At 35.7% G+C, this 14,400-nt stretch overlaps 1 protein-coding gene across 4 annotated transcripts in view; it reads right to left on the bottom strand.

Moving 5' to 3' along the window:
* Nucleotides 1–14,400, bottom strand: part of F8 (coagulation factor VIII) — a 131,666-nt gene that overhangs the window by 82,191 nt on the left and 35,075 nt on the right. For all 4 annotated transcript variants that reach the window (XM_069463242.1, XM_069463243.1, XM_069463245.1 and 1 more), the window contains exons 7-10: nucleotides 10,347–10,568; nucleotides 7,543–7,804; nucleotides 7,089–7,260; nucleotides 1,198–1,291 (exon numbers count right to left, since the gene is read on the bottom strand). In XM_069463242.1, coding sequence (XP_069319343.1) covers nucleotides 1,198–1,291; nucleotides 7,089–7,260; nucleotides 7,543–7,804; nucleotides 10,347–10,568 — 750 coding nt within the window. The remainder of the gene's footprint in view (nucleotides 1–1,197; nucleotides 1,292–7,088; nucleotides 7,261–7,542; nucleotides 7,805–10,346; nucleotides 10,569–14,400) is intronic.

Raw genomic sequence — 14,400 nt, 5'->3', positions numbered from 1 at the left:
TAAACATTTATAGAAAGGAACTTATACAATAAAATAAGATAAATGCTGTTTTTTTGGATTGTTAAATTTTGTAATAAATATGTAGACGAAGCAAAGAAGATAGATTTATTTAAAATTTCAGTACAAAATGTAAATGTTATCCGCTTTAGTTTTATAAAAGTAAAGGTATGGCTGGCAGCCATTGAGAAAAGGAAGAGTAGGGGAGAGGAAAAGGGAAGTCAAGAGATATTATCCAATTATGAAGATTAAAAAGTGTATGTTTAGTATATTTTTATAGTTATAATGATAGCCAATTGAGGAAATAAAAACACTGATGAACTGTGAAACTGGAGTGGAGCTAAATCCTTGCTTAACACAAAATAAAGTAAAAGTTGAAAAACAATTAGCAGTGTAAGTAATTTTTTAGACATGTAGAATATTCATAAAAAGTGAAAGAATAGAAAGAATATATGTATAACATCCAATCTACTAAAAGGAAAAATAAATAACAAAACTGACAAAAGAAACAAAAGGCTAAATAATTGTAATTAAAATATAAGATTGCCAGAATAAACACAAACAAATCAGTAGTAACATAAATGTGACTAGGCTAAACATAAACAAAAATATGGGAAACTAACATTGTGGACAAGATAAATTAGCTAAGCATACGTGGTAGTACTAAAATTAGTGAAATAGAATTGAAGTTAAGGAGCAAAACGGAGAACCTAAAAGGACCTTTTTATTGATAAAAGCAACAATTCATGAGATAGATAATGTCATGAATCTTTAAACAACAAACAACATAGTAAATAAAAACTTGAGCTGTAAACTATTCAGAAATGAAAAGTAAAGAGATTACTAGTTATTAAAAGTATGGAATATAGCCCCAAACTATACTCAGAGAAAAAATATGATCTTAAAAACCAGAAGCACCAGCTTCAAGATTTTAGGGCACTAGCAGTGGTTGCAGTAGAGAGGTGCTAATCTAATTGGCTGTGCAATAGTTCAACATTACCAGTAAGTAATAGCAAAAGCACATCAGGTGACTCCTCACTAACTTACACGAGACATCACCTAAGGATTCCTACAATTGAGCTGGAATAACTTTAGATTGGGGCTTGAGGTCCTGTGTTAACAGCTGGGGAAAGAACCAGCCAGCATAATTTTAGTTGTATCTACAGGTAAGAAATACCTATAAATGAGGCTAGCACTTACCTTTTGGCAATCTCCCTAAGTGCAAAGGACTGACATCAGTGATTCCATGAGGGTAGATGTTATATGGCCGGCTTGCTTTATTCTTAAATATAATCTGAAAGTATAAATGAGATATAAGATCAGTCTTAAAACAACAATTAGGAGCAATAAGAAAACTGGGGCTTAACTCCAGATAAACAAAAGCAACCTGTATACACATTATAGGATTTTAAGCCTATGGTAAAGCTCAGAATATTTGGTGTTCTCACGAAATTGCACGGACAGCTACGGTTGTCCCTCAGTACCCACTGGGGATTGATTACAGGACCCCCCAAAATCTGCAAGGTTTGAATCCTGATATAAAATGGCATAGTACTTGCATATAACCCATAGACATCCTCCTTTATATTTTAAATCATCTAGATTGCTTATAATACCTAACACAACGTAATTCTATGTAAATAGTGTAGTATTTTCTATTTATTTTATCTTTACTGTTGTATTTTTTAATTGTTGTGTGTTTTTTTCCCTGGAGTATTTTCAATTTGCACTTGTTTGAATCTGAAGATGCAGAAGCCATGGATATGGAAGGCGTACTTAGGTTTCTTGCTAAAGGTCCCTTTCCATTTCTGTCTTTTTTTTTTTTTTTTTTTTTTTTTTAAGGCTGGTCAAGTGAAGCAGTGCGAGTGGAGAAGGAAGAAAGCAATCTGTAACTGGTTGTGATCAATTAGTTGTAAATACCACTGCACTTGGACCAACCCCTTTCCATTTCTTTAAAAATTATTTCAGTTGCTTCAGAAAGCATTCCCTTCACCTCCTCACACTGATTGACATTTGGATATCTGCCAAGGACACTGTTTCCCTCAGCCTTTTCCATAATTTGGGCACTAAATTCCCCAACACTGCAGAGGGAGACAGTGCTCCAGAGGTGATAAAATTTTCACTGAATGATCAGGCATGACCAGGAAGGAGGACAGTTGATTATGGCATCAAGCAAGGGTAGCAGGTGGTATCTGACTGCATGAGCTTTAAAAGAGAAAAAGAAAGGAAGAGCAATAACATGGAAGCAGTGAAGGATCTGGGAGACATCAATTCCACCTCTGTATCTGAGATTGTGTGGTATGAGGATAAAAATCTAACTTCCACTTGCGTTCTTTTGTTAAAACCCAGTCATTTGGTAAAACCACTAAATAGCCTATTCCTTACCTATACCTAAGCAGCAAAATGATGCTTCAAATAATAACAGTTTTGTTTATTCCTTTCCAATATTAAATTTTTCTTTTTTCTCCTAAGAACACTGGCTAGGATTTCCAATATAATATTAAATAGAAGTGATGATACCTGTCAACTGTGTCTTGTCCTGATCTTAATCAGAAGGATTTCTGAGTTTCACCACCACATGTAATAGTTACTGTAAGTTTTTTGCAGATCTTCATTAGGATAATGACAATGATTCCCTTTTAATTCCAATTTCCTGTGACTTTTTATTATGAATGGATGTTAAATTTTGACAAATGCTTTTTCAGAATCTGTTGAAATTATCCAATGACATTTTCCCTTTTATGTGTTAATATTGTAGGTTATCACATTTGATTTTCTAATGTTAAACTAACCTACTACTCCTGGGATAAATCAATTTGGTCAAAATGCATTATATTTTTTATATATTGCTGTATTGAGTTTATAAAATTTTGTTGAAGATTTTTGAACTCATGTTTGTAATGCAATTGGCCTGTAATTTAAATTTTCTTTTCTCATATTGTGCTGGTCAGGTTTACAACCAATGTTATGCTAGCCTAATAAAAAAGAATTGATGGGTCTTTCCTTTTTTCTTGTACTTTACATTTTAAATTTTAATATAAAATTGTTTATTTCTTTATATAAAGTGTTAATAAAATGGCGATTCTTCTAGGTTGATAGCGATTCTATTTCAACACAGGAAAGATGATTTCATTATCTTCTAGATTCCTTTGTTGCTCTAAAGAATAAGCTGTTAGTCTGTGTGGCAGTTTTAAAACATGCTTACCAGTTCTTTGACACTTCTCCCATCAAGAAGGAGGCCAAATTTTCCCCCTCCTTGATTCAAGGTGGGCTTTGGCTGCTTTCAACTAACAGATTATGGCATAAAGTATTATGTGGACTTCTGATGCTGATCATAAAAGGTTAACTCACTTTTTGACTTGCTTGCTAGAACACATACAGTTGGAGCCCTGAGCCATCATCTAAGAAGTCCCACTACTCTGAGGCCATTGTAGTGTGAAGAAGCCAAGCCATATAGACAGGCCATGTGTAGGTGCTCTGGTTGGCAGTTTTAGTCTTTAAGTCATCACCATTCAGGTGCCAGACATGTGAGTGAAGCTGTCTTGGTCCCTCTAGATCTACTAATCAACACCAACTGACCTTGGTCAATGCCAAAGAAATTAAGAATTGCCCAACTGAGTCCTGCCTGAACTCCTGACACACACAATCTATGAGAATAATAAAACAGCTGTTGTTTCAACCACTAAGTTTATAGGTAATTAGGTACACAGCATTAGTAACCATAGCAGTTTAATTATCATTCCTTTGAATACAATCTTTTTCTGTCTGATTTCTTTGTCCATTTAAAAATATGTTTATTGAGGTATAATTCATATACCACAAAATTCACCCATTATAAGTATACATTTCAATGATTTTTAGTAAATTTATAGAGTTGTGCAATCATCACCATAATCCAGAATTAGAATATTTCTATCACTCCAAAAAGATTCTTCACATTGGGTTGCAGTCAATTCCTGCTCCCATCCCCAGTCCCTGGCAATCAATAAAGAGCTGTCTGCTCTATAAATCAGCCTTTTCTAGATTTTTCATATAAGTTAAATCATATAGTATGTAAGTCTTTATTGTCTGACTTCTTTAACTTATATGTTTTCAGTTTCATCCATGTTGTCTCATGTATGAGTAGTTCATTTCTTTTAATTGCTGAATAGTATCCCAATTATATGAATATATCACATTTTGTTTATCCATTCACCAATCGGGGAACATGTGAATGGTTTTCAGTGTGGGGCTATTATGACTAGTACTGCTATGACCATTTGCATAACAAGTCTTTGTGTGGAACTATGTTTCCATTTCTCCTGGATATACATCTAAAAGTAGAATTGCTGGGTCACGTGGTAACTCCATTTTGAACATTTTGAGGAATGTCCAATTTTCCAAAGTGGCATCACTATTTTGCATTCCCACCAGAAATTTACGAGGGTTACAATTTCTTCATGTCCTTACCAACACTAATTATATATCTTCTTCATTACAGTCATTCTAGTAGGTGTGAAGTGGTATCTCATTGTGGTTTGTATTTGCATTTCTCTGATCAGCATCTTTTCAAGTGTTTATTGGTCACCTTGCATATCATCTTTGGAGAAATGTCTATACAAATCTTTTGCTCATTTTTCAGTTGGGTCATTTGCCTTTTTATTATTGAGTTGTAAGTGCCCTTTATATATTTTGGATACTAGATCCTTATCAGATATATGATTTGCAAACATTTTACCCTATTCCATGGGTTGTCTTTTCACCTTCTTGTTAGTGCCCCTTAAGACACAAAGTTTGTAACTGTGATGAAGTTCAATTATCTGTTTTTTTTTTCTTTTGTTGCTTGGTGTCATATCTAAGAAACCATTGTCTAACCCGAGGTCACAAAGATTTATTCTTATATTTTATTCTAAGAGTTTTATAGTTGTAGCTCTTGAATTTATGCCTTTGATCCATTTTGAGTTAATGTTTATGTATGGTGTAGGATTTAACAAGGTGTCCAGAGCATAACTTACATAAATCAAAGAATGAAGTAGATCTATATGTGTTGATATGAAATGGTATCCAAGCTATGTTTTTACATTTTTAAAAATCAAAGTATGGAACAATTTACATAGTGCTTCAGTTTTTGTGTTGAAATACACCCCCCACACACTTGTATATGTATACATTGTTTTTGGAGAGGAATATACAAACCTATAGATTGCCTGTCAGAATATGGGACTGGAAGTCTGGGAGAGAAGAAAATATGCTTTTTATTGTATACTCTTTCTTGTATTTTGAATTATTTTTACTAACTAATTCAAAAATAGGTAAACAAAAGTACCCCATAAATATGTACATATTTATACAATTATGAACTTTTTAAATTAATAAAAAATAAAACCATACAATCTTCAGAAAATGTAAAAAGAAAGAAAAAATAAAATTTATGAAGAAAATTTGTATAAGAATAGCTAATTAAAATTTTGAATAAGTACAATGAGAGAAGACTGATTACAAGGTTTCAGCCATTAAAACAGTGTGGTGATAGATTAATTAAAGAGAATTAAAAATCCCAGATTTTAGCAATTTCATATATGATAAAGAAGGCATTTCCACATTAATGAACAAAGGATTGATTGGGCCAATTGGCTGCCATTCGGGAAAGTTTTTATTTGACACTATGCACTAAACCCAAAAGTACTTCCAGAGCAATTAAAATGCTTATTGTAAAAATAAAACTATAAAAGTAAAAGAATAAAAATATAGAAGACTCTTTTTATAATCTCTTGGGTGTGGTGAAGACATTCCTAGGCAGAAAACATGAGTGAAAAAAACCCAGAGAAATATCAATGAAAAGACTGAAAAAAGATAAGAGATTTTAGGCATGATGGCTCACGCCTGTAATCCCAACATTTTGGACAGGGAGATCGCTTGAGGCCAGAAGTTTGAGACTAGCCTGGGCAACACAGCAAGACCCTGTCTCTAAAAAAAAATAGAAAAAAGATTATTTTTTTAAAAAAGATAAGAGATTTCGACTATATAAAGATCAAAAATATTTGTAGGACAAAAGATATCATAAAGGAGTTCAAATACAAGTGAAAAACAAGAAAAATATTTGAAAGATAAATAGCAATGTGTCAATAATGTGTAAAGGCCCTTTACAAATGCATAAGCAAAGGACAGCTGTCCAAATAGAAAACTGGACAAAATTTACCATCAGGCAATTCACAGACAGAGTCATACAAATAACCAACAAACATAAAACAATATACAATGTCACTACCACCAGGGAAATGCAAATGAAGACAGCATATAAATATTTTGCTCATCAAATTGGAAAATTTTCTGAAGGTTTATAATGTATGTTGTTGACAATGGTGTGGGGAAAGGAATACTCATGTACTTTTGGTAAGGGGTGTAAATTGGTTCAGAATTGCTGAAAGTCAGTTATTTAAACCATTGTTCCTTGAAGATTCTGTTACTTGCAGCTTCAGCATTCTTAATATCCTACCTACATCAGGGGTAATGCTGAAGCTGCAAGTAACAGAATCCTCAATGAACAATAGTTTAAATAAATAGGGGTTTATTTTCATCACAAGAAATTTGGAAATAGTTGGTTGCATCAATTCAGCTGCTCAAGAAAGCACTGGATAGTAAATAAGCTCTGTGAGTCCTATCTAGTCTCTGTCACATATTCTCCTCCCCCTTCCCCTCTCTCCCTCCTCCTTCTCCTCCTCTTCGTTCTTTCCTTTGCAACCTTTTAAAAATGTAAAATCCCTTCTAAACTCACAGACTGTCCAAAAGCAGGCCAAAAGCCAAATTTGGGTCACAAGCCATTTTCTGGTAACTCCTACACTATATAATTCGTGGAAAAAATTCTGGAAGGATATGTGTCAAAGTCTGAGCAGTGAGTATTTCAAAGGAGTGGCAAGTTTAATGAGTGACATCAAATTTTTATTCTACATACTCATACTTTAAGAATATATAATCAGCATTTATTTGTATAACATGTATTATTTTTAAAAGATCATATCCATTGGAGATGAGGCTGAATTATGAAGTATTTGGGAAACTCAAAACCCTCCAGACTTCTTCTTACCTGACCTTAAATCTTTTCCACAACTTACCAACAGTGTGTCTCCAACTTCCCCATAAAGTAAAGGTCCCAGTATTCCTGATTCATACTGAATAGCTTCACGAGTCTTAAAGGTTTCATCTGTGTATGCCATAAATCGAACTTTTTTGTACTTCCTACCAATCCGCTGAGGACCATTGTTCAAATATTGACTTTTATAACTTCTGTATGAAAGACAAAAAGATGAGAGGTTGGAGTGGAAAATTATGGATAGGCTCCAATCCAACTCTAAAATAGCTGATATGATTAATCCAGGCAAGGAGCAAGGAAAATACAAGCATCTCTGATGGTTAGCTGTTAGTCTCCAAATATGTTAACACCTTTGCCATTTGATTCCATACCTGTACCTAACCCTAAACATGGCTTAAAGCTTTGTTGGTTTGAATAACTGGGAAGAACCTTTTGAGTATGGGGAAGAGATAGTGCCAAGATCAAAAGGTGCTTACCTATCATCAGGGGTAAGGACTGAGGGAGCATAGTCCCAGTCCACCTCTTCAGCAGCAATGTAATGTACCCAAGTTTTAGGATGCTTCTTGGCAACTGAGCGAATTTGAATAAAGGAAGGAGAGTTGTCATCATCAAACTTGAACACATCCATTTCAGAGTCAGCAAGATCATTATCATAATCTTCGTCTTCTTCATTGTTTTTCATCCGTAGTTGGGGTTCTTCTGGGCAGCTATCTACTTTGACATAAGCTTCCATGCCATCTGGGGTCAGACAAACCAAACAATATCAGACTCTCACAAGAATTTCCTGCCTTAACTTCTATGACTTTTTTTCTCTTTTATTAGGCCTTCAGTGCTCTCTCCTAAGCGACCCCCACTCCACACCAATATCCTTTCTTGGAACTCTTCTTTATGTATTTATTCCTTTATGGATTACCTGATACTTGCTAGTTTCTTCCTCTGGTCTTTGCACTCACCATTACCCTTCTTCCTGACTCTCCTCCACATAAGTTTTACTCCTTTTTCAAAACTTATTCTTTTGCTCTTATAATACATATGAATATTTCCCTTATGGAACTGGCTTTGAGCCTATCACTCGCCCACACCCAAATTATGAAAAAGGAGACTTGAGGAACTGCATATTTTCAGCCAGAGCAGCTCCCCATTCCCACAGCGACCTGACGATTTCTATATTTACTCAATGGGATTATAATACAGATCATTTATTTAACAATAGCTTATCAGGAAAAATGTCAGCATAGATATAAATTTTAAGAAATATTCTAAGTTTGTGAAAACATGAAAAGATACAACTTAAAGGAGATATGTATTTTAGGAGCATATCTGCCTGTGACTAGTAGTTGTAAACCCTGTGGCAAATCTGTTTAAAATTCTTAGTCTCATCTTTATGCTTTATAAAATATGGATATTAATAATCCCTACCTATTTACACCATAGGGCTATTTTGAATATCAAATACTTCTAAGAAGGGAGACCTGTTTACTAGATTATGGGGAATGGGACATCTCAAGATAAAAGGTTTTGTTTGAGGTCCAATAAGGTAAAAGATTTTTCTGAAAAATGAGGATTAAAATCAGTGGTGAGAACCTGTCAAAAGGATAGAACCAAATAAAACAAAACAAAAAATAAACTCCTCTTAAACTGAATCAGGCTCAAAACTGGGTAATGATCAATCTGTATTCAAGGAAATGACCTATTCCTCTGTGTCTGCAGGATTTTGTGCATCAACTTCCTGTTACTCCCCCAATATGACTCTTGTCCCCTAATGTCTTGTCAAAATCCCATAAATATTATGTAACATACTGTAAAAATAGGTTTCTATTCTTAATCACTACAGAGGACTATAAACAAAGTCACTGATATAACATAAGGGGAAAAATGCTGGATCTTGCCATGCAAGATCAAATGTCTTTTCTAAAGCAAATGAGAAACTTGAAGAGACGGTAAATATGAGAGCAATAGGAACAAAGAAGTGCTGTTAAACATGACAGATTAGGGTCTCCCTAACATTTTTATCCAACAACCTTTCTTGGTTAGAATGTTTGTGCCCCCCAAAAGTCATGCTGAAATTTAAGTTCCATTGTGACAGTATTGAGAGGTGAACATTTAGGAGATGTTTAGATCATGGGGTTTCACCCTCATGAATGGACTAATGCTGTTATCATGACAGTGGGTTCACGGGAGTGGGTTCTTTACTGTGGGAGTGGGCTTGCCCCCTCCTGCTCTCTCTCTCTCACCCTGTCTTTGCCCTTTCGCCATGTGATGCCTTCCACCTGCAGCAAAAAGGCCTTAGATGCTGGCACCTTGATATTGAACTTCCCAGCCTCCAGAATTGTGAGCCAATAAATTTCTGTCCATTAAAAATTACTCAGTGTGTGGAATTCTGTTATAGCAGCATGAACTGATTAAGACAGTCCTCAATGGCCACAATAGAGGAGTAAAGAGGGTTATTAGTTTAATATAAGTAAGAGTTTGCAGAGTAAATACACAAGAAGAAAAATGGGGATAAAATAATGATGCAATTTGAATTTGCCCAACTGGTAGCTACAAATGAAGTCACATTAACAATAAATTGAAACTAGGTATCATTGTCCTACTTGCTTACACAGGACTTTTGACCCTTTGCAAAGTCCCCATCAGGTAGTCCTTGAAAACCTCATGTGATGCCTCACATATCCTAACCAGCTTCCACTCCCATGTTGCTTCTCCTAAAATCTACTACCTCTTGACGTGCCCCAAGTTTCCCAGGTGTCTCTCCTCCAGCTGTCTGGTATCTCATGTTTAGCACTACAGTATCCTCTCATATTTGCATTTACTGCTCTGGGCATCACTACTTATATACTGGAGCCCTTATGGTTACAACTGAGGGAGTTATCTTTTTTCCATTTCACTAGATTTCTCTTCATAAAACACCTCTTCAGCTACGACCTTCAGTCCCTGTCTCCATAGTATTGAAGCCTAGTTAATGAAATCAGGCTGGGAAATCAATGACATTCTGTCTTCCCCATTTTCCCTACCTCATTCATCCCTAAACCACCTCTTCTCCTTCCATCACAGGCATTTAACTAAAAATCCACCAGTACTACTAATACTCAAGCCCTCTTATACTCAAGGTAAAATCTTTACTCTGGAAGGTAGCAACTAGGGGATCTCAATTGAGGTCTAACATAGTAACTGTATGCCACCCTCTGCAACACACTATATTCATATGCACTGTTCACTAAATTCCACAAAAGTAGAACTTGATATTTGTAATACTCATTTTTAAAATCCAAGATATTACCATGTTTGTGGGAAGAGATATGGCAAAACAGTAGAAACTGTCCAAGGTCCATCAAGAGTGTCTGAGCAGTAAGGAAGGTTATTGGTGAAATTTCCAAGGAGGCCTGTCGATGGTTCCTCACAAGAAATGTGTGGCCCTCGAGGAATATTGAGTGAACTTCAGGAGTGGTGCCCATTCCAATCACATGCCAATAGACTGATTTCCTGTGGCATCCAATCAGACCTGTAAAGCAGGAATAAGATAGCTATGGGCTAAGAAGTAGAGAATTTGCAATGGAAAACACTTGCTAGGACAGGAAGGACAAATTGACTTACACATTTTATCATTACCTTGACTTGTAAACAAACTTACCAAGGACATTGGGGCACTATCAAACCAACAGCTCTTGCTGAGATCACCAATCACCACCATGCTGCTAAATCCAATGGACATTTTTCAGTCTTCATCTGCACCTGTTGACTGTTCATTCCTTCTTTTTTTTTTTTTTTTTTGAGACAGTCTCACTCTGTTGCCAGGACTAGAGTGCCGTGGCATCAGCTTAGCTCACAGCAACCTCAGACTCCTGGGCTTAAGCAATCCTTCTGCTTTAGGCTCCCAAGTACCTGGGACTACAGGCATGTGCCACCATGCCTGGCTAATTTTTTTCTATATATATTTTTAGCTGTCCAAATCATTTCTTTCTATTTTTAGTAGAGACGGGGTCTCGCTCTTGCTCAGGCTGGTCTCGAACTCCTGACCTCGAGCAATCCACCCGCCTCGGCCTCCCAGAGTGTTAGGATTACAGGTGTGAGCCACCGCGCCCGGCCCTGTTCATTCCTTCTTGAAACTCTCTCCTCCCTTGGTTTCTGTGCCAGCACCTCTCTGTTTTGTTCCCCTACTGTTCAGATTGCTCCTTCTTCTGTCTCCTTTCATGACCTCTCCTGGAACTCCAGACTCATGCATCCCATCACCTTCTCAATATCTCTACATGTCCCAAACCAAATTTACAATCTTCATCACCTCATGCTCTTTCAGAGTTCCTCATCTCAGTGCATGGCACCATCCTGCATTCAATTATGAAAATGAGAGTTACCATTATCACCATTCTTACCTCCAATAGCCAATCTAACTTCAACCATGGCAATATAATTAATAACAGCTAATATTTATTGAGCTTTGTTTTATGTCAAGCACTGTCCAAAGATTTTACAAGTTTTAACTCATTCATTCCTCATAACAGCTCTATGAGTGTAGAAACTACTGTTATCGTGGAAACAACCCAAATGCCCATCAATACATGATTGGATTAGTAAGCTGTGGTATATGTATACCATGGAATATTACCCAGCTATAAGGAATAATGAAGATACGACATCTCTATGGTTCTCCTGGAGAGAGTTGGAACCCATTATATTAAGTGAAGTATCCCAAGAATGGAAAAACAAGCATCACATGTACTCACCAGAAAATTGGTTTCCCTGAACATCGCCTAAATACACATCTGGGAACGACACCAATCGGATATCAGACTGAGGTGGGGGGTGGGGGAGGGGATGGGTGTATGCCTACACAATGAGTGCATTGAGCACCGTTTGGGGAGTGGTAACACTTGAAGGTGCTGACTCGGGAAGGGGGACGTGGGGAAGGGAGGGATATATACCTACATGATGGGTGCAACGCGCACTACCTGGGGAACAGACACGCCTGGAGCTCTGACTTGGGGGGAAAGGCGGTACATGGGCAACGTATGTAACTTGCAATTCTATATCCCCCATAACAATAAGATGATATAAAATAAAAAAAAAAAGAACCCAATTTCCAATAACATTCCTAACTCATCACAAGAATTACTTATTATATCCCAAAAAGCCAAAACTTTAAGTCAAAATTGTTCTGGCTTTGGGTTACTATTGCCTCCTAATAATAAAGTGGGGTGTGTCTCTGTGTGTGTGTGTGTTCAAAGGTACCAGCTCAAAATGTGAAATACTGTGAGGTGTTTTTGTACCCGGACAATGTATAGGTAGTACAGCAATTTAGAGCAATGGAATGCATTATTTAATGTGTCAGTACAGCTTTCAATGTGACTAAAACTTAATGATTTTTTGAGGGGAGAAATAAATAGGCTGAGCTCCATCAGATGTCCACTCAATTTCACACTATAGATAGCGTTTTAAAAGAAAATTTACTGTGGAAGTTGGAAAAGTAATTACTCTGCAACTGCAGAACTATTGTCCTTTAAAAGATGCATGTATTATTTGGCCTTGGTTTCAGCAAAAAGCAATGAAGATATTGGGGGAAAGATCCACTAGTACAGAAAAATCCAAATATAGAAGAAATGAGAAAAACAGACATTTAAGATATATGAAATGAAAAGTAAAATATTGTCAGAGGTGATGTAAGAAATCCAAGGAATTTATGACATAAATTAGACATTCAAACAATACATCTTAGTCTTCCTTGAATTTCCCAATTGACCAATACCCTTGAAAGGTCATTTGTTATTTTTAAAATATGCTCATTGAAAAACCAACCTTTCCTCTACTTTTCATCACTGGCATCATTGTGTTTCTTCTTTGATGAGTTCCGAACTATGAACTTAATCATTTATTTTCAGAATAGCGTTGTCTGTCTCTCCTTAGTATAAGATGTAGAGGGGAAGGGCCTGGAGCATCTATTTGCAATATACGTGCAACTTTTGCAGCATCTATTTTTAATTTACTTGGAGTAACTCATTCATTATTAATTGATAGCTAAATAAAAATGTAAAATAAAAATCTTAGCCAAAACCAAAATCTGTGTAAGTATCATCACAGTAAACTATTTTAAATGATTTTAAAATTTCAATATTTAATTGTAAATAGTGAGATATAACTAAAAAGTAAAGGTGGAAAAATATTATAAAAATAAAGTAGAAATCTACACTTAAATGTACAAAAGGTTGCTATCATTGAATTCTTTTTTGTATGTTTTTTGCATGTGTTTTACTCCTGGGAGTTTTGGGGCACTCCAGTAAGATTTCTCTTATGTTTATCTTTCACAAGACAATTAATTATACTCTAATCTCAGTGCAAAGCTTGTACTATTCTGTTAAATAAAAAGAACCTCCAAAAAAAAAAAAAAAAGAAAGAAAGAAACTACTATTATCATCCCTCTCTTATAGGAGAGGAAACTGATGCCCAGAGAGGTTAATTAACTGGCTCAGGATTTGAACCCAAGCAGCCATATATTCTGATCCCACACTGTCAACTATGAGGGCACAGCTCTCTCCTATTTTGGTTCTTAAAACTTTCAAATATATCTATTTTTCTCCACCATTATTACTACTACTGTCATCTTAATCCAAGATACCATTATCTCTTATCTGAACCACTGATATAGCTTCTTTACAAGTCTCTCCACATTTGGTCATATTCTCCTCTAACCTTTTCACCCATAAGGAAACTGATGTAATATTTTTACAATTCAGATCCTCTAACCTAAAACCCTTCAGTGGCTGTCATTCCACATAGAATAAAGTCCAAACTCTCTACTAAGGACTAGAAGGCCCTAATTGGTTTAATTCCTGGTATCTCTCCAATCTCATCTCACATTGTCTCATTTCCCTATTCTTGATCCTGTTTCAAAGTTCAGTTCAAGTTGGCATGTCCTCAGGGAAGCCTCCTCTGATTCCCCAGTTTAGGTCAGACTGCTTTATTATATGTTCACTTAGAATTATGTAGTTTTCCTTCAGAACAATGCTCAGCTTGTAAATTTGCATTTATTATTATGATTATTTGATTGCTATCTCTCTCTACTATAAGCTACATGATACAGACTACATGAGAGCAGGGACTTGCACGTTTTTAAATTTAATTTCTTTTGTAATTCTAAAATTATGCATATTCATTATGGAATTATTGGAAAATACAGAAAAGAATTAAAAAAGAAAATATCCCTCCTCTTCCTTCATTATTTTCTTGGGTTGAAGAAGCTCCCAAATTCCTCTTTAAATTACTCTCTACTTTTACTGTGGCTTCTAAGGCCTTCCATTTCTGAAAATGTCTTTTTTCATCCCATAAAACTGATTATACATTCT

This window comes from Eulemur rufifrons, chromosome 30, assembly GCF_041146395.1.
Source record: "Eulemur rufifrons isolate Redbay chromosome 30, OSU_ERuf_1, whole genome shotgun sequence".
NCBI classification, from domain to species: Eukaryota; Metazoa; Chordata; class Mammalia; order Primates; family Lemuridae; genus Eulemur; species Eulemur rufifrons.
Note: the sequence above shows the minus strand (reverse complement) of the source record. Positions and strands in the feature narration are given on the sequence as shown.